Source organism: Ipomoea triloba, chromosome 14 (assembly GCF_003576645.1).
Source record: "Ipomoea triloba cultivar NCNSP0323 chromosome 14, ASM357664v1".
Classification (NCBI taxonomy): Eukaryota; Viridiplantae; Streptophyta; class Magnoliopsida; order Solanales; family Convolvulaceae; genus Ipomoea; species Ipomoea triloba.
Genome location: NC_044929.1, coordinates 17,990,482 through 18,011,700, shown reverse-complemented (window position 1 = coordinate 18,011,700; position 21,219 = coordinate 17,990,482). Strand labels below are relative to the sequence as shown.

At 31.7% G+C, this 21,219-nt stretch overlaps 1 protein-coding gene and 1 pseudogene across 1 annotated transcript; one reads left to right on the top strand and one right to left on the bottom strand.

The window, feature by feature from the left end:
• Positions 1 to 1,409: 1,409 nt before the first annotated feature.
• Positions 1,410 to 2,525, top strand: LOC116005160 (ATP-dependent DNA helicase PIF1-like). The gene has a single exon (XM_031245416.1). It carries the CDS (start codon positions 1,410 to 1,412, stop codon positions 2,523 to 2,525), a length of 1,116 nt encoding a protein of 371 aa, XP_031101276.1.
• A 15,816-nt stretch (positions 2,526 to 18,341) lies between these two features.
• LOC116004052 lies at positions 18,342 to 19,619 on the bottom strand (annotated as a pseudogene).
• Positions 19,620 to 21,219: the final 1,600 nt, after the last annotated feature.

The following is a 21,219-nucleotide window of genomic DNA, read 5'->3' as shown; positions in this document are numbered from 1 at the left end:
ATTACATCACAGAAGTATAAATACAAAACTATTGTCTTTCAACTAAGTTTTAAGCTACATTATTCCATACTCTTTAAAAACTATACATTTAGACTATAATACTCATGAAACAGCTGTTGGAATCAACCTCAATAAAACAGTCACGGCTAAGTCCCAAAAATCGTACAGACGGTAATATATTCTTTCATTAAATTAATAATTAAAAAATTTTTTTGGTTAGCCAATGCTTGGGAGTTGACATACTTATCAGCTTATGAATTCTTTAATTTTTTTTATAAAGAAAATGCATGGGAATTGATATACTTTTAAGCTTATGAATTACGAATACTATGTGGATTTTTATTATTGACTATTGTAAATACTGTAGGGATTTGGTTTTGCCGTTTAGGTAGGGATTTGAGCTCTGGGAAATTTATCTTTTATATAATAATAATAATAATAATAATAATAATAATAATAATAATAATAATAATAATACTAATTATATAAAAAAGGACAATGTGAAGAACAACACAATTGTAGTGTAAAAAAATTATTTATTTTTTTTATAACAATATTTTTTTTGTGTTTTTATAAAAGAGTAAGCCATAAATCAATTTAATTTCATTTCAATTCTATTTTTTTTACTTTTTTCTATTTATCTTAATATGTTATAGGAATAACACAGTAGTAGAAATTAAATTTGTTAATTATTTCTCTTAAGAAAAAAGTATTATTTATGTACTTTTCAATTTTTTTGTTTATAAAATACAAATATTCAAATTTTGAATAGGAAAAAAAATGGCTCTACTAAGATTTTGATATATATATATATATATATATATATATATATATATATATATATATATATATATATATATATATATATATATAAATATATATAATTGTTAAAAAATCATTACAAATATGAACAGAATCATTTATTTTATATTTACCAAATCATAAAATAATTATAAATTTGTTGAATTTATTATGGTGTATAAATTAAAATCAAATATTCATTGATAATCATTCTAAATATGAGCAAAATCAAAATCTAAATATTCATTGACATTTGTCTGGAGAACATTGTCAGCAGCATTAAGGTCAAAAAGAGATATAGTACTCAACACGTTGCTTCAAGTGGTATAGCTTCGTTACTACTACCTGGTGACGTTGCTTCAAGTGGTATAGCTTCGTTACTACTACCTGGTGGCAGAACTGCTCATTCAAGGTTTGCAATACTACTACCTGGTGGCAGAACTGCTCATTCAAGGTTTGCAATACCACTAAATCCAAATGAGGATTCTACATGTAACATCAATCAACCACTAAATCCAAATGAGGATTCTACATGTAACATCAATCAAGGTAGCGAATTAGCTGAACTCATTGTTAAATGCAAACTTATAATTTGGGATGAAACGCCAATGATGCACAAACATTGCTTTGAAGCTTTGGATAGAAGTTTGCGTGATATATTGCGTTTCAATAACCCACAAGGGCTAGACGTACCTTTTGGAGGAAAAACAGTTGTGTTTGGTGGAGACTTCAGACAAATTTTACCAGTTATACCAAAAGGAACTAGGCAAGATATTGTGCATGCAACAATAAATGCATCTTACCTATGGAGGTATTGTAAAGTCCTACGCTTGACAAAGAATATGAGACTCCAAAACTCATCCTCAAATAATGATTATGCACAACTGAAACATTTTTCTGAATGGATTGCAAAAATAGGAGATGGCAAAATTGAGGGGCAAACAGATGAATGTGAATACATAGAGATACCTGGACAAATACTCTTACAGTATTCTACAGATCCCATTAAAGCAATTGTGGAAAGCACGTATCCATCATTCTCAAGTATAATTGATGATCCATCGTACTTACAAAAAAGGGCGATATTGGCACCAACACTTGACGTGGTACATTCTATAAATGAATATATCAGTTCTTTAAACACGTCTGCTGGAATTACATATTTGAGTTGTGATAGTACTTGCAAATCTGATTCTAATGTTGATATGTTAGCTGATGTTCACACTCCAGAATTTTTAAATGGAATCAACTGTTCAGGTGTACCCAATCATGCATTGACATTGAAAGTTGGCACTCCAGTTATGCTATTAAGAAATATTGACCACTCAATTGGTTTATGTAATGGCACAGGAATGGTAATTACTAAACTTGGAAATCATGTTCTAGAAGCAAGGATATTGTCCGGAAGCAGTGCAGGTGAGAAAGTACTCATACCAAGAATGTCACTTACTCCATCAGACTTGAGGTTGCCGTTTAAATTTCAAAGAAGACAATTTCCATTAATTGTCTCATATGCAATGACAATTAATAAGAGTCAAGGACAATCGCTTTCTCATGTAGGCCTATTCTTGAAAAAACCTGTCTTTAGTCATGGACAATTATATGTTGCAGTTTCTAGGGTCACTACTCCAGAAGGGCTGAAAATATTGATTTGTGACAGTGAAAGCACCAGAAAAACTTCAACAGCAAACATTGTATACAAGGAAGTTTTTCATAATTTGTAAATATTCGACTTCATTCTAAAATAATATTTTAAATTTATAATTGTTATTAAATTTATTATCTTCTTTACTTTCAAAACAAAATTTACTACAGTAGTAATTAAAGTCATTATGTTTTAATTTTGAGATTTTTTTAATTCCAGACTATTGTATACTATTTTTTTTTTAACTTTTCAAACATATTTATTATACAAAAAAAAAGGGATCAAAACTATTTTAAATCAAGTAATTTTAAAAAACATTAAAATACAGTTTGATTCCAAGAATCTTTAAACATCTTAATGATTTTTAAAATTATTTACACTTTTTCCCGTATTTATTTAGATAGTAATGAAATTAAATATCGAGAAATATATTATTCATACTTTTACACTTATCTTATCATTGAACAAATATACACTAAAAATATGATAATTATTTATTGTTTATAATTTAACCTCTAATTTTATAATTTAAATATCTAATACAAAAATTTCATCCGTGCATCGCACGGGTAAAATACTAGTAAGTATTGCAGCCGTTAGTTGGAAACCCAAAAGGTTTAATCATTAAGTTTGATATTAATTAAATGTAACAACTATCCGCCCTCAAAAGACCAACTCATTTTAATGCAATTGGATTTCTCAAAATTTGTCCAAAACGACTTCGTTATCAGTGGGCGGGAAATCAAAATTTTTTTTTATTTACCAAAAAGTTGTTGCTTTTATATATNTGTTTTTTATATATATATATATATATATATATATATATATATATATATATATATATATATATATATATATAATCTATATAAATACTCCGTATTATATAAATATGAATTTTCCTGCCTACAATTGGTCACAATTTCCGACCAAAGGTTGGAAGGAAATCAACATAATGCACTAGGGAATTTTCCGACCAACATGTGGTCGGTATTTTCGTCCAACGGGTCAAAGTTGGACAGAAATTCCCATTCTAAAAATGGTGGATTACCATCCGGAAATTCCGTCTAACTTGCGGAAATTCCGTTCAACTTTGACCCGTTGGACAGAATTTCCGTCCAACATCTGATATTAGACGGAATTACCAATGTTCATTTTTCCGGATCCTCATTTTAGTTGGAATGTTGGTCGGAAACCAATTTTCCGATCAATAACCCTTGTTTTCCATCCAATTTTCGTTGGGCGGAAATAGTGAGATTTTCAGTAGTGCAACTTAGAATATAGATATATCATATTTGCTAAAAATTCCAATCAATATTGTTTTTGAGATTTTTTGAAATGTAAATATACTATTATAATTGCAATTATGGAGATTCATTTTTTTACTTTAGAAATCATTAACGTAAATGAAAAAAAAAATTGCATGACAACCGTTCTTTAACGTAACTTTTATAACAAATAACAAATGTTAAGAGAGTTGAGTAATTTTTCGAAAGATAAAATAGTAACTTTAGAAAATAAATATAAGATATACAATGAACAAAAACAAAAAGTATTATATATATATATATATATATATATATATATATATATATATATATATATTAACACATCATTTATTCCAATCTATACTATCTATACTATATATAAAAGCATTATCCTCCTCCACAATTTTCCCGCCCAAACGTAGGGGTATTTTAGTAATATGGTAATTATAATAATAATAATATTAATAATATTAAATATTAATAATATTAATTATAATTATTATTATTATTATAGAATAATATTAATTATTAATTATAATTATTATTATTATTATAGAATAATATTAATTATTGATAGTATAATATTAATTATAATGGCAAAAACTTGTGTGAGACCGTCTCACCGTGAGACGGGTTGGGTCGGGTCGGGTTAAGATGTAAATGTAACACTTATATGCACAAATGTCATACTTANTTTTCCCGCCCAAACGTAGGGGTATTTTAGTAATATGGTAATTATAATAATAATAATATTAATAATATTAAATATTAATAATATTAATTATAATTATTATTATTATTATAGAATAATATTAATTATTGATAGTATAATATTAATTATAATGGCAAAAACTTGTGTGAGACCGTCTCACGAATAAGGATCCGTGAGACGGTCTCACACAAGTGTGACCCAATTATAATTGGNGTCGGGTCGGGTCGGGTCAAGATGCAAATGTAACACTTATATGCACAAATGTCATACTTATATGCTCAAATGTAATACTAATCAGGAATAAAATTTTTGTTACTTATAAGGGTAAATGTAATACTTTTAAGGAAAAATACAATACTTTTACATTTCGATTTAAAAGTATTACATTTTTCCATAAAAGTATTATATTTGTCCTTATAAGTAAGGGCCACTTGTCAACATTACTTATTATGAAAAATGTATTACTTTTGCTCTAATAAGTAACAAAAATTGTATTCTTGATTAGTGTTATATTTGAGCATATAAGTATGATATTTGCACATATAAGTATGACATTTGCATAGTGCTTTGACCCGACCCGACCCGTCTCACGAATAAGGATCCGTGAGACGGTCTCACACAAGTGTGACCCAATTATAATTGGTTATAATAGGTTATATATGCTAATAATATCTAATAATTGTAATTGGCAATTGCCATGTAAAATTAAATCAAATTATGAATGTCAATCATTTATTGTAATTGGCAATAAAAATGGGTAATATTTATATATACACGAACATTGTCTTCAAAAAAAAAATATACACGAATTATGAATTTTGGCTGAGATACAAAAATTACGAATGCCAATCATATTATATTATATATATGCTAATATATTACGAATGTCAATCATATTATATATATATGCTAATATATGCTAATAATCTAATCTATATAATCTATATATCTATATATAATCTATACTTCTATACTATATATAAAAGTAACATACTCCTTCCAATTAATTATAATGGCTAATAATCATTATTGATAAATTGAAAAGGAAACGAATATTATTAATTAATGAAAAATTATAAAGATTCCTAATTGACTGAAATAATATTTGATTAAGAGGTAAATTGGAAAAGGAATTTGATATTATTAGTTTATAATTCTCACATTCCCTACCTATAAATACAATGGATGGTGACAAAAGAAAATTATAATTCTTCATTTTGCACTTGCCCCCCCTCGTCTCCTCATGTTGGTAATTCTCTCATTCCATTCTTCCACCGCCCAGTAAGAAATCATATTACAAGATTATGATATTACATGAATCTTCGTTTTATGATATGAATTAATTATTGCGTTTTCTTTTTATAGTTATGTACTGGCCAGGTGTTTGCAAGCTTTTGAGCCTCGAAGAACATCCAATTGTTCATAAACCTGTTGATCCTAGCATCTTCATGCATCGTTATACTAATGGTCAGGGACTGAGGGTCAAAATAATTCATCCTCTATTCGTTTAAGTCTGTCCCCTTTTTTCTAATTTTTGATGTGTAAACTAAATTACTAAGGATAATGATTAATTGTCTTTATGAATTGGTGCATCTTCATCCAAAATGCTTAGATAATTATCGAATGTGCTTTCTTCCAAATCGTTGTGGGCGGTAGGAGTTGAAATGCATAATTTTGACTTCTCTTCCTCCATCAATTGTAATGAAAGGTGACTACAAGAATGGCGTATCAAAGAGAGTGTTGCAGATTGTTGCAAGCATGAAACGAGATTGGATGCAGGTTTTCTTTAAAAATAACTCTGTAGTTGATAGATGAATGATTTCGTGATGTCTAAGTGGTCTCTCTCATGAAAATTTTAAATTAATTGCGAACTGGTAGAAAATCAGTGGGTTTTTAGGCGCAACATTGTATATTTCTGCACTCTCTTATGGGTTCAGATATTCAAAATCTAATGTTGTAAGTATATATATTGTAAAAGTTGGTCGGTTAATTAAATTCTACTGCTATATATATTTTCTACACCATTAACATGTAATATGCATTTTTATTATATAATAGTTGACATTATATTTATTTTTTAAATTATTTCTTCTTTATTTTTCTATATTTATTTTAATAATAATATAATTATCTAATCATAATAATATACAAAATTGTCTAAGACTTCAAATTGGATTCCAAAAATACATTTTCATGACATTGATATTGCCTAATATTCTTATTAATTATTTCCAACATAATTATTTCAATTCCTAGCCGAAATTAATGTACCAAAATATTAATTATTTATTAACATAATTGTCTAATATTCTTATTTTATATTTAAGGTATAATATTATTAGTACAAAAATAGATTATCATTCCCTTTTTTTGAGTAATTATTATGATATTTTTATGGTTTTTTTTTATACTTGCCATTATAAAGTATAATTGATTTTGTACTATAATATATATATATATATATATATATATATATATATATATATATATATATATATATATATATATTAGTACAAAATAAATTATACATGTGTTAATAATTGCCTAATAATTATTATGGTAATTCTCAGCACCTACTCCCATGTTATTTTTATGATTATTTTATGATAATCTATATACATATTTTTATACTTAAGTATAATATTATTGGCACAATATAAATTATAGTTATCTTTTTTTAAGTGCAAATACTTAACTTAATAATTAAATATTAATATAATTGCCTAATTTTTATTTATTGTAATCATTATGATAATACTCATTCTCTTCTTCCGTGTAATTATTTAGGTAATATATATAAAAGTATAATATTATTATAATTATAACTAAATAATAATTGAATAATTTTTTCGGCATTAATGTACTATAATTATTTAGCCTTTATATATATATATAATTTTCCTAATATAATTTGTATCTAATTGATTTTGAGACTAATATATAAATCATTACATTTCAAGATTTTTTTTACCTTACCATAATTCATCAGTTTTCATTGTATCTCTGGCTTTTTTCAGTCACATAATTAAAACTCTACTCATAATGGTTCTTACTTTCGTTTTACTCAATGAAATAAATGCCTAAAGTATTGCTTAGACAATTAGGGTACGATTGATTCGATTGTACGTGGTGTTAGGGTTAAAAGATTGAGATAATTCTTTTTTGTTTTGTTTTGTTTTTTTTGTCGAAAACCATTTTAATGAGCTGCTGTAAATATATATATATTTTTTGGTTTATTTCATTGGACTTTCTATTTATCCATTTATTTATTGTATTTTATTTATTTATTTACTTAGATAACTAAAATAATAGCAATGATTATCTTTTACATTTATCTATATTAAATAACATGTATATATACAATATATGCGGACTATGCATATTACTGGCATATTTTGTGTATGTGTAATTTGCATAATTATGTTTATACTCTAGGCACATTTGATTTATTTAAATTCAAATGTTTTAAAATCACGTGTTGTATCTAATAATATAATGTTTTATAATATATTTTTTTGGTAAAATATTGTGACGATCAATATATACAAGCAATTCAATATTACAAGATGAAACATGTTGAGAGTTAGATCAGTAAATTGCCTGGCTAATGCGACTCCGTGCAGCACCTCCGACCACCAGCTGTATGCGTTAATACCGAGGTGGGGAATGGCGGGGACGGCGTTCACAAGCCCCCTTGAGCGTGAGGCTGGAGACGAGACCCCTGAGTCGGAGGCGGAGGGAAACATCCGGCTGGCAGAAGGCCAAGGTTTTGGTTGGTGGGTCGGAGGGATCGCAGGAGAACGGCGGCGGAGCCGAGTGGGCAAAACTGTGGAGTCTCATGGTTGACGACTAGCGGCTGGCAAAAGCCCAAGGTTTTGGTTTGTGGCCGGAGGGATCCCAGGAGAACGGTGGCGGAGCCAAGTGGGCGAAGCCATGGAGTCTCATGGTTGACCACTAGCGAAAGTAGCGAGTGAGAAGACGAAGATGAACGAAGAAGCGAAAACTAAGGAAAAGAAACAAAGACATGAGACTCATTTAATAGCAATATTTCCTTTAATTTTTTCATGGGAGACCGTATACATGAGACATTGGTCAAGTCTTTCATGGCCTCTTGCATATGAGAATACCCTTTTACCCCATCATCATCTGAACCAGAGATCCTACTGACTTTAATCTATTGTTCCATGCAAAGCACAGTTGCCTGGAGTAAGGAAAACAAAAACTAAGGAAAATAACAATTTTTAATGCCATGTCTTCGGCCATGTCAGCGCTTAACCGGAAGGACATGTCAAGAATCGGCTAACAGGTGAAATCGAATGAATTTGTGCTGTTGAGTGATGTAATTGCATGTTTTTTTGGTTGAATGGTCTGATTGCACTTTGGCGTTACGTTCAGTGGCCAATTTGGCCCTTATTCTAAAAAAAAAAAATTCCTCAACGGTCATTCAACAGGACGGTTGACCGTTGACTGTTGAGGAGGAAATTTTTTTATTTGCTTTTCCTCCTCACCGTTGAGGATTAAATATTTTTTAATTTTTTTGGTTTTCTTTTGGTTTCTATTTTTTTTATATATCTTAAACACTCAAATTTTCTTTACAATTTTATTTTCTCTTTAAAATTTCTGTATTTAATTTACAATTCATCTCAATATGTCTTCAAATAGGAAACAAGAAAATTCAAATATCCAAAATATTCCAATTAACATTATTCATATCCACATTCAAATTTTGTATTTTTATTTATGCATTTGTATCTGTATTTGAATTTAATGTGATTTTATTTGTTTCAACTACATAATTGAAAATGTATGTGTGAGTATGAATGGTATGTATTGGTTCAAATAACACATTCAACGTGTTTTCAAAAAAAAAAAAAAACACATTCAACATCAATGAATTAGATCATCTATAACGTGTGAAGTAAAGGGGAGAAAAGGTTGAAGGGGAGGGGATTAATTTTAAGAAAATATTATATGTATTCTCATTTTTTATTCTAACACATAAAATTTTGATGTAAACATTTGTATTTAAACTAACATAAAAAAAATAGTGTATCATTGTCCGCCGCATCAAAGAGAAATTTAGGGAGTAGGATTTTGGAGTCCATGTAATGTGTATGTGCTAGCACTTGATAACGTACAAGAGGCTGCAATTCATTGTCGTGTGACTGTGTGAGAAAATGGAAAGAAAACATTTGGAATCTTTGTAATAAATTGTCTTGTAACAAAAATGGAAGGAAACAAAACTTTTGGAAAGAAAACACTTGGAATCTTTGCAATAAATTGTCCTGTATGTAACAAAAATGGAAGAAAACAAAACATTTGCACCGGTATGCTTAGAATGAAGGAATTGGAAAGGAATAATTAGGGCCGTTAACGAACCGAACATAAACGAACGGAGGTTGTTCGTGTTCGTTTGTTAAGGATTTTAGGGTGTTCGTGTTCGTGTTCGTGTTCGTTAGTTAAGATTTTTGAAAATCATGTTCGTGTTCGTTTGTTAAGCGTTCGTTAGTGTTTGTTAACGTTAACGAACACATTCGTTTACGTACGTTCATGAGCATATTCGTGAACACTTAATAACCAAACACCTGCATATGTTCGTGAACGTAATTTGTTCGTGAACAAGAAATAATCTATGTTCACGATGTATGTATGTATGTATGTATGTATATATGTTTGTAAACATGTTCGCAAACATTATTAAACGAACATCAAACGAGCTTGTTAGCGAACACTACTAAACGAACACAACTAAACAAACACAAACGAGTTTGTTCGCGAAAACTATACTTAGCAAACGAGCTTACCACTGTTCAGACTCTGTTCGTTTATTAACCGAGCTCTAAATTTTGTTTGTTAATGTTCGTTTACCTTAATAAACGAACGCTTACCGAGTTCGAACACGAGTAGTTTGTCAAAAGCTCTGTTCACTAACAGCCCTAGGAATAATTATGCAGGGAAACAATAAGGTGGAATAAAAAAATAATTTAAATTACTAATTTTGGTGGGCAAAAATGGAATTTTGATTGGAAATTGAAAGGAAAAAACTAAAGGGAAAAGGATCAAATAGACCCTGAACTTTAAGCAAAAAGTCAATTAGACCCCTAAACTTTTGAAAGGTGCAATTAAACACATGAACTTACAATATAATTTTAATGCATCCCACCCCTTTAGCCGGTTAACTCTCCACTAACTTCCGGTAAAATGCTGACTTGTCAATATCATTAAGATTTGATTTGCCACATAAGCAAAGTACCCAAAAAAAAGTCAAAACAACAAAAAACTCAAACGGGCTCATCTCCTCTTTCACGGAAGGCACGCCGGTGCGGAGGTGCGGCTGGCTTTCCGGCTGGGCAAGTTTTTCTGTCCTCCTCCTCTGCAAGCTTTTCTAGTGGTGGCATCAGTTTTGCCTAATCCATGTACCCACTGGCGGATCTAGCATGGGGGTAGTGGGGGCTGCTGCCCCCACTCCCCCACCCCATATATATAGTATATATATTAAGTATATCAACATTTAAACAAAGGTTAATTTGCTTAGATGGTAAAACTTCACAGACGGAATGAAATGGTCAACTGTTTGAATCCTTACATTGAATATTGTTTTTAAAATTTTTAGCACCAATAGTGAGATTTCAGTGTCTATTACTCGAATCCTTCCATTAGCATTGAATTTTGTTTTCAATTTTATTTAATATCAATAATTCTAATTGAATTTTTTATTTATAATATTGTGGGTTTTTTTTTCATTTCTTAATATTAATAGTGAGATGAGTGCAATTTTGTTTTTATCATTTTTTAATATTAATAGTGAGGGTTCTAATTGGATTTTTTATTTGTAACATTGTGACTTCTTCTCTCTTTTTCCTTTTTTTTTTTTTTAATATTAATAGTCAGATCTTTTTCCTTTTTTTTTTTAATATTAATAGTCAGATGAGTGATTTATAATGTGTTTTCTATTCAAACTATTTTATCTACTTAATTACTCCATATGTTTTATATTTTGTTTAAAATATTTTTTATCTTGATGTATTTTGATTTTTCATCTCTAGTTAACAATATTTATGACTCGATCTCTAAGTATTTTGTTTTTTATTTTTTCAAAATATCTGGTTAGTTTATATTTCTCCCCCACTGATAAAGTTTTCTGGATCGCATGTACCTGTGGCTGAATGAGCTGAAATCGGAGGAGAGGAGTCTGTACTTGATCTATCTTCTCACCTACGCCGACCACATGGCAACAGCAGCTTGGAGACGACGAAACCATGTAGCGCATCGCCTGCTACTTCGCCTAGGCCCTTGAGAACAGGGTGCTCCGAAGTCTTCCACGCATTTACCTAGCCCTCCATTACACCAAGCTGGCTTCTTGACGGATGATTTCCTCGCACCAAGTTGTTCGTTGAATTCAGCTTTATTCTTTCTATGTATGATCCTTTATTCTTTTTCCTTTAGCTTTAATATTTATATGAAGCCACTGTAGATGGAGTATATATATATATATATATATATATATAATCTTCAAGTTGCATGCAAATAGTGTATTGTACTGATTTGTACATATTGGCCAGAATAGATATGATCTTTAAGAGGCATTAGATCAAATAATTACACTAGTGAGTTAGTGTGCCTGTTAATTGTATTAATATTTATAAACAAGAGAATTATTCTTCTAGTTGACGTTTGAAAGTTGTTATTTATATGCATGGCCAAGTTTGAAGTAGCAATAACAATTAAATTGATGGATAATACAACATGATTAAACTGGGAATAATAAAAGAAAAATATAATACTGCAAAAAGCATCGATATTGCAAAGCATATTTCAGACCACAAGAAGAAGATGCATGAATATGGTTTCTCCCTCAACAACATCCTTCCCCTTCAAGACTATCATCATTTGCTCGCCCCGTTTAGAATCCTCCAGTTTCTATTATTGCATGTCGTTTGCTCAAGGATTAATAATTCCCTTCTAGTGGGAGATGCAGCCTGGCCCCAAACCTTGCCAATATGACATCGCCAGTTCTCCAAAGTGGCTTTTTCGGGTGGCCAACCATGCCATAATTGAGTCCATGGAAAGCAATAAAATGGTGCACATAATCGATTTTCACGCTGCCGACCCAACACAGTGGTGTGCTCTGTTTCAAGACCTTAGCGCCGACCAGAAGGGCCGTCACATCTCCGCATAGGCGTGCACCCCGTGAAAGTGGTGATGAGCAAAGGGTATATGAGTCGAGTTACCAAAGGCCCATTCAATCCAGTATATTTGATGAGCAAAGAGCATGAGAAACCGAGGCCACCTCCAAAAAAACTTGCAGAGGAGACAAGGACAGAAAAACTTGTCTGGCTGGAAGGCTTGTCGCACCTTCGCAAAACTGGTGTGTACCTGGTGAAAGAGGTGATGAGTAAATGGGTTTTAGTTTTAGTTTTAGTTTTTTTTTTTAATAATTCTTTTGACTATTTTTTTTTCTTTGCTTACGTGGGGAGTCATAGTTTAATGATATTGACAAGTCACTTGCCAGGTTGGATCTTATCACAGGCTACCGGAAGGCAGTTTTTATATAGTGGACCGCGGTCCCAAAACGACGTCGTTTTAATAAGTGGGAGACGGAGCTCCGTAATTGACAGTACAGTTCATTCCAAAAGATACTGCCTTACATTTGTTTTGATATTATCAAATGAAACTGTAGTTATATCAAAATGTAACTGTAGTTGTGTTGAAATGTAATTGCAGTGTATATGAAAAGATACTGAATAACAGTTTCACATTTGTGTTTGATATTATCGAATGAAACTGTAGTTTTATCAAAATGTAACTGTAGTTGTGTTGAAATGTAACTGCAGTGTATATGAACAGATACTGAATAACAGTTTCACTTTTGTGTTTTTATATTATCGAATGAAACTGTAGTTATATCAAAATGTAACTGCAATTGTGTTGAAAGGTAACTGCAGTTGTGTTGAAATGTAACTGAAGTTGTGTTGAAATGTAACTATAGTATATATGAAAAGAAAGTGAGTGGCGCGAATTCATCCGTCTATTTTCATTAATCAAAACGACGTCGTTTTGGGACCGCAGTCCACATACACAATGCATTGTGGACCACGGTCCACGATATAATTTGCGACCGGAAGGTTAATAGGCTAAAGGAGTGGGATGAACTAAAATCATGAGTTCATGTGTTTAATTGTACCTTTCAAAAGTTTAAGGACCTAATTGACTTTTAGCGTAAAGTTTAGAGGCCTATTTGACCCTTTTCCCAAAACTAAAATATCCTTTCGATCCATCATGTTTTTTCCCTTTCCATCCATCACCGAATTGGAATTCATAGGAGGACCCTATGAATTTCAATTCCACAAATGGAGGGAATGCAATCCCTCAAGCCAAACAATGTAATTGTGTTCCGCAAAGAATTAGGTTGTAGTTGAATTACAACTACAACTACCAAATAAGTCTTGGGGGAAGAAAAATGGAAGAAAACAAAACATTTAGAATCTTTACTTTTAGGATAACAGTAGGGCCGTTCCATTAAAAATAGAAGTCCTGCCTAATAATTTAATGAATAACCTACCTCTTCAAAGAAATCATAATCCTTCTTTGTCATAAATATGTGTAGTGAAATATGCATCCTTCAATACTCCCACAACGGTTCTTTCACAAAACTAGAGCATATACATGTGTCTTTAAATTTGTTCTGCCACTTTTGAACAAACATTTGAGTTTTATGCATGTATAGAAAAGTTTTCTAAATTTGTAGAGTAAAAATAAAATATTGTAAAACAACCATATATATGCATAAACTAAAAGTTTTGAAATACAAAATATTAATATTATAGTAAAAAAAATACCTCTACATCATGGACTACATACTCTATGGAGTTTATTGTTTCTGAACCTCTGGTCTCTAGAAGATGAACGACACGGAGCACTTTAATCTTTATGCAATTCCATATGAGTCTAGGATGAAGTTCACACCTGATGTGTAGAAAAAATGAGTGATGGTGAGTGTAGGGGTGTAAAATGTCGTTCTGCTGAGGATTGGGGGTTATGGCACGCAATATGCAATCACAAAACTAGGCACTAGTACAAGGAAATCAACAAGAAGCTAAGCAAATGACAACAAGATAGAACAACACATAAAAAATAGATAAATACAAAATAAAGAAATAGGACTCAAGTTAGGGGCATTACCATCTAGATGCTTTAACACTTAAGGTTGGGGGAAGAGCAATTTACCTAGGGTCTTGAGGCAAGCACAAATAAAGCCTAGTCAAAACAAGGATTGCCCCACTTCCGTGGTGTATCAACCCAAGTTCTTGAAGAACAAAAGCTATTTAAGCTCTAATCTACCCCTATTTCCATAGAAGGGAAATTGGGTTCGAGAGTGGGAAGGCTAAAGTCTTCCATCCAATTCCCATTGAGATGAAAGACTTTCCAAACACAAACAAAAATTGCTACGTATCAACTATTGCAAAATAGATTAAAGACCCAACTCAAACACATGAACCCTAGGTTGGGGTTCTTCCCCTTTTTCACAATAATCAAAACTTAAGCATCAAAATAGATAATACAACCCTAACTCAAGCCCATAAACTAACTACTCATGATTAAATAGCATAAAGAACACAAAAACACAAGTAATAAACATAAATCTTGATAAAGGAAAGAAAGCTTCTCTATTGAAATGGTTGGAAGAATCTTGAAATCCAAGATTACAAGCTCCAAAAGTGTTAAAAACATAGATCTAAGCCTAATCTAACCTTAAAATATGAAAGGAAGTGAATGGGAGTGTCTAGGGTTCAACCATGGGTCAAAACCGAGTTCAAAATGCTCAAAACGAGCTTAAATAGTGAGTAAAGCATGTGGCATCCGGCCGGATGCCTCCTCTCCAGAAACTGCATTTTGCACTGTAATTCAGCCTAAAACCTCCGGCCTAGCATCCGGTCGGATGCCTCCTCTCTAGAAATTACATTTCCGAACTCTGTGCAACTTCTTTGACTTCTAGGCTGTTTTTCACCATTTTCCATTCAGAATTACGAAATTTGTATCTTTGGAAATGTTGTAGCCCTTGAAGTCTTCTTTCCAATGGCTCAAAGATCACTTAATGTGGACATTTATAGGTTGAGATATCGTCCAATCACTAAGACGTCGACGTGCAGAAATTTCAACACCTTGATCTTTTGCTCCTCTTTTGTTTTAGTTTGCCCAAATGGCCAATACCATATATTGAAAATACAACTCTTAGGCTCCCTTGGAAGTGTTGCACTGATCTCCATAACTTCTCTTTGGCTCTCATTGACTCTAAATGCATCCAAAATGTTTCTTTTGACTCTAGTTCCCTTCAAAATGCATGAAACATTCATATTTGCTTCCAAATCCAAAATCCTTGCAAAACAACACAATTTAGTCATACTCTCATTAAATTTGGAATGATCAATAAGAAAAATGACTTAGTGAAATGGGAAAAATATAGACAAATAAACACTTATCAACGACCAACAATCTCAGAGTGAGTTGAAGCCATTGCTATTCGATGTAAATAAGATAGTACAGAGGCAGAAATACGTTGGAACCTTAGAACTTTAGGTTTAGCAAAATGATCTGTTTAAACAACAAAATGTTATGTTATTACGCTACTATATGTGAATATGAAAACAATATTATCATCAACTGATATTATTATAATATTATTCTACCAAAACTACCATATTACCATAATAATACATATTAATTTGCACGTATAATAATACATATGAATTTGCAGGATATAATATTATACGTGAATGAAATATGTATGTTCTTTTTTCAAAAAAAAAATATAGGTATGTTCTTACCAATTGCAAATAATAATTATTTCAGTAACCTACATACTATGTTCTTACCAATTATAATTAATAGATATTATTAACATACATAATATAATATTATTCTACCATAATTACTATATGAATTTGCACATATAATAATACATATGAATTTGCAGGATATAATATTATATTTGAATGAAATAAGTATGTTCTTAACAATTACAATTAATGAGAATTATAAATAATAGATATTATTAGCATACATAATATAATATTATTCAACCATAATTACCATATGAATTTGCACGTATAGTAATAAATAGGTATGTTTTTTTTTGGCACTATTGACTCTATTACAATGTAGTATCTGTTTACTTTTTCAACCTACTGAAGTACATAGAGTCAGACTTGAACCCACCCCTTCCATATGGTAGTGCAACCGAGTGCTACTAGACCAAATGTCTTGGCGAAATAGGTATGTTCTTAACAAATGCAAATAATAATAAGAATTATTGATGGTTGATTTTATGAGTATATATGGATTACCAATAATCATGAGTTTGGTTTTACTAAAATGTCCCTGAGTTTGGGCGGAAAAATTTGAGAAGAGGATTTTATTATTATATATATTAGTATAGATAGTATAGATATAGATTATTATTATTATTATTATTATTATTATTATTATTATTATTATTATAGTATAGTAATAGTAATAGTAATAGTAATAGTAATAGTAATAATAATAATAATAAAGCAGGGAACCATAGGTGAAAGTTATGTGCAACAAGCTAGGAAGGGGTCGGAGGATGAAGCCGGGAGAGAGACAGTGGTGTTGGTGGCGAACGGTGGCAGTTGTGGTGCCGATGGTGAGGTAGTTTTTTCCCTTTTTTTATTTTCTTTGGCGGTAGTGCCGATGGTAGTTTCCCTTTTTTTTTTTTCTTTTCTTGGCTGGTCGAAAAAATGGTGATCGCCAGAAAAAATGGTGGGAGTACGTGGTTGTTGTGGGTTTGGGGTAGAGCACTCGTGTTGATAACATGTTGAAATCTCGATGTATCCTTATATCATGTCCAAAGTCATATAGAGAATAAGGAAGGGAAGAGAAAACTAGAGAATATAGAAACTGCTCAAACACATTCTTATTAGATAACCATTTACAATATATACATATACATAATTAGAATACATGACCGTTAGGCCATTCCCATTTGTGGCTTTTAGTGGGATTTTGAAACAATAAAAGTTTTTGCGATAGTTTTTTAACAAATGGGAAGGGAAGACTTTGTTGGTTTCTTTCTCCTGCAAGAAAGGAGTTCTTTGCAGTTTGCTGGGCCCCACAATAATTAAGAGACGCCTCACTGCGTGAGGCGCAGATTTAGCGCCCAGGATGGCGCGTGCAGTGCACGCGTCAACCTGGGCGCGTATTAACCTTTTTTTTTTTTAATTTTTTATTCTGTTTTTTATTTTGTTATATTTTTAAATTTTCTGTTTTTCCTCCAATCTTATTTTCTCTTTCCTAATCACACTTACAAAACCTCCTCAAAATCCACACCAAAACCCCCGGAAGGCCTTACAATAACAAAGGATACCATAAAATTATAAAAACAGGATAATGGCCATAATATCATATACCATAAATAGAGGATAATGGCCATAATATTATATATATATTTATAGAGTTAATTCCATTTTTGGTCCTAGATTTATAGGTGGCATTCCACTTTTAGTCCTTTTTTTAAAAAACATCCACTTTTGGTCCTAGTATTATTGTGGCATGACCATTTTTGGTCCTTCGTCAAGAAAATCATTGAAATGCCGTTAAATACAATGAAATTTTGATCATTTTTATACAAAGTATGTTGACCCGCTATATCTTTTATGTTTATTTTTTGAAATAAAATCAAAATTGAAGACTAAAATGCTCTTGTATTAGACGAAATTTAAACTGTTTTGTTGATGGAGGACCAAAAATGGTCATGCCACAATAATACTAGGATCAAAAGTGGATGTTTTTTAACTAAAAGTGGAATGCCACCTATAAATCTAGGATCAAAAATGGAATTAACTCTATATTTATAACACTTAGAAGATGAGAGAGACTTAATTGTGATGTGATCACATCACAACTTGAGCCCAATCCCTTTGAACTTTTCTTCAACAATTTGATCAAGTTTGCTGGCCATTTCATCTGTTAGATGGTTCCTCCAATCTCTAACCTTACCTTTCCTGAAATACACATTATTTGGCCTATGAGTGCTCTTACCAATCTTGTTAACCTCCAAGTTGCTCAAGCTTTCAAAGCTGCAAAGCCTCGAGATTCCACCTACTACACCACCTTCTTCTTCCTCCTCAGAAAATGGACACCCCAAGAACGCTGCAATTCGCCTCAACTGAACTTCAGGCTCTTCCTTAATCTCCTCGTACTTCAAGAACATCACCTTCCTAGGATTCTCCAAGCTCTCCTTCCATTATCCCAACAAATGATCCCAAAAAGGCCCAAAGTGACTTGCTCCCCTGCAATATCTATCAAATGCCTCTAGAAACGGTATAGCTTCAGGCCACGAAGCTCAACCCTCAACTTATTGATGAAGTGCCAAAACGACACCACCGTGTCCTTTTGGTTTCTGCACACACAAATGAGCTAGTATTCCGATTCCCATACCGATTTTGGCCCTGTTTGGTAAATAATCAACCTATCAGTCAATTTTGACTTATTTGACCACTATTAGTTGTTTGGTTAATAAGTTTTTTTGTAACTCCAAAACACTAAAATTCAAAAGGCTACTCAATTTTCAATTAGCTTTTTGAGAAAATAAATTATACCAAACAGCTATCAGCTAACAGTTAATCTATCAAACAACTTTCTACAATCAGCTAATGTTATCAACTAATCATACCTTCTAACCCAATCAGTTAACAGCCATTTACCAAACAGAGCCTTTGATAACAACGCTAGTGATAAATGACAATACCCTAAACCCATTATTTATCATAGGGAAATCAGGGTTGTTTTCTCTTGCATAACAAATTTCTATGTTGCGAATTAAGTCCTGAGGACTTGTTGTGAGTAAAGGGTGGATTTCTTGTGATACAGGGAATTGTTTTCGAGTGGTCAAAGCAAATACCAGAGCTTTCAACCAAGTGGTGCCGCATTTAGGGAGGGTACATAGTATAATATCAGAATGTTGAGCCTGGAAGTGTTGTTGGCATCTAAGAGCACCGTACAAGAACTGAGAATCAAACCAAAACCCTTTGTATTTATACATATGAGGAGAGAGCCAACCTTACTCTCTGGGTAATGAAATGATGGATTCTCTTAGCTCTTTAGGGTAACAACTTTCTTGAGAAAATTGCTGCATAAATGAGTTTGAGGGTTTGGGATCAGATGGCGCAGCCATGGCAATATAATTGAAGCTATGAATGTTATTCAATTCTGTGAGGTCTGTGCAACTTTTTTTTGTTTCTTGGGATATATATAGATCATATGAGTTGATTGAGTTAGGTCTGAGCAACTTACAGTAGTTGAAGGTCACGCTGTTGGTCAGAACTTGTTAGTTGAGGGCACCTTTTCATGATGAAAAATACTTCATGCACTTCTAAGTTTCTACTTCGTTCTAACTTTTACTCCACTGCAACTAGCTCCAATTTTTTCCTTTTGTATAGAGTCATTTTCATTTTTGGTCCTACTGTTATTAGGGCATTGTCAATTTTAGTCCACTTCATTAATTTTTACCACATTACGACCAATCTTATTTAGTCCTTGTTACTTTTAGTCCATCGTTAAATTTTTTGTCAAATAACCGTCCAAAATAGGAGTATTTTCGTCTTTTCATGCTTTAATCATCTCATTTACCCTTTGCAGTGGTTTTCCTTACATATTTTCATCCAATGAACAGGTCCGGCGAAAGCCATGGCATTGTAATGTGGCTCACATGGCTTTCGCCGGACCTCTTCATTGGATGAAAATGTGTAAGGAAAACCACTACAAAGGGTCAAGGAGATGACCAAAGCATGAAAAGACCAAAAATACCCCTGTTTTGGACGATCATTTGACGAAAATCTTAACGGTGGACTAAAAGTGGCAAGGACTAAATAATACTGGTCGCAATATGACAAAAATTAATGAAGTGGACTAAAATTGGCAATGCCCCAATAAAAGTGGGACCAAAAATGGAAATGACTCATTTAAAATTAATTTTTTATAGTTATTTAGGGAAAATGACACTTTTCCCCCTAAGTTATGTGCATATAGCACTTTTTCCCCCTGAGTTATTAAAGTGGTAATTTTTCCCCTAAGTTATTTTAAAAGTGGTAGTTTTTCCCCCTGAAATGTTAAATTAACATTTTTGCCCTTAAAAATAACTATTTCATTCATTTTTATTCTCCAACCAATTATATTACTTATATGTATGGAAGATTACGGTTCGATACGAACCTAATCGAACACCGTAACAATTGAACTTAAAAAGTATGGACGATTACGGTTACGATTCAGAACCGAAAAAATAAAATAAAATAATTGCTAAATTTAGACTATTTTTAAATAAGAAATAAAATTATAAAAATAAATAAATAAGTTTTAATTCGATTGGAGGTTCAAAATCAAAATTAGAACAGAACCGTACTGATTTATCAAATAAGTGTTTGATCATTTTCACTATATATGACTGTGGTTCAATTCCGGTTCAAGGTTCAACAATTATTTAATTTTATTTTTTCGGTTCTGAATCGTAACCAGAATCGTCCATACTATTTTGGTATGATTGCTGCAGTGTTTGGTTAGGTTCGAACCGAATCGTGATCATCCATACATATAAGTAATAATTTGTTGGAGAAGAAAAATAATGAAATAATTATTTTTAAGGGTAAAAATGTCAATTTAACATTTCAAGGGGAAAAACTGTCACTTTAATAACACAGGGGGGAAAAGTGATATATGCACATAACATAGGCGGAAAAAGTATCATTTTCCCTAGTTATTTATTTTCTTGTAATATC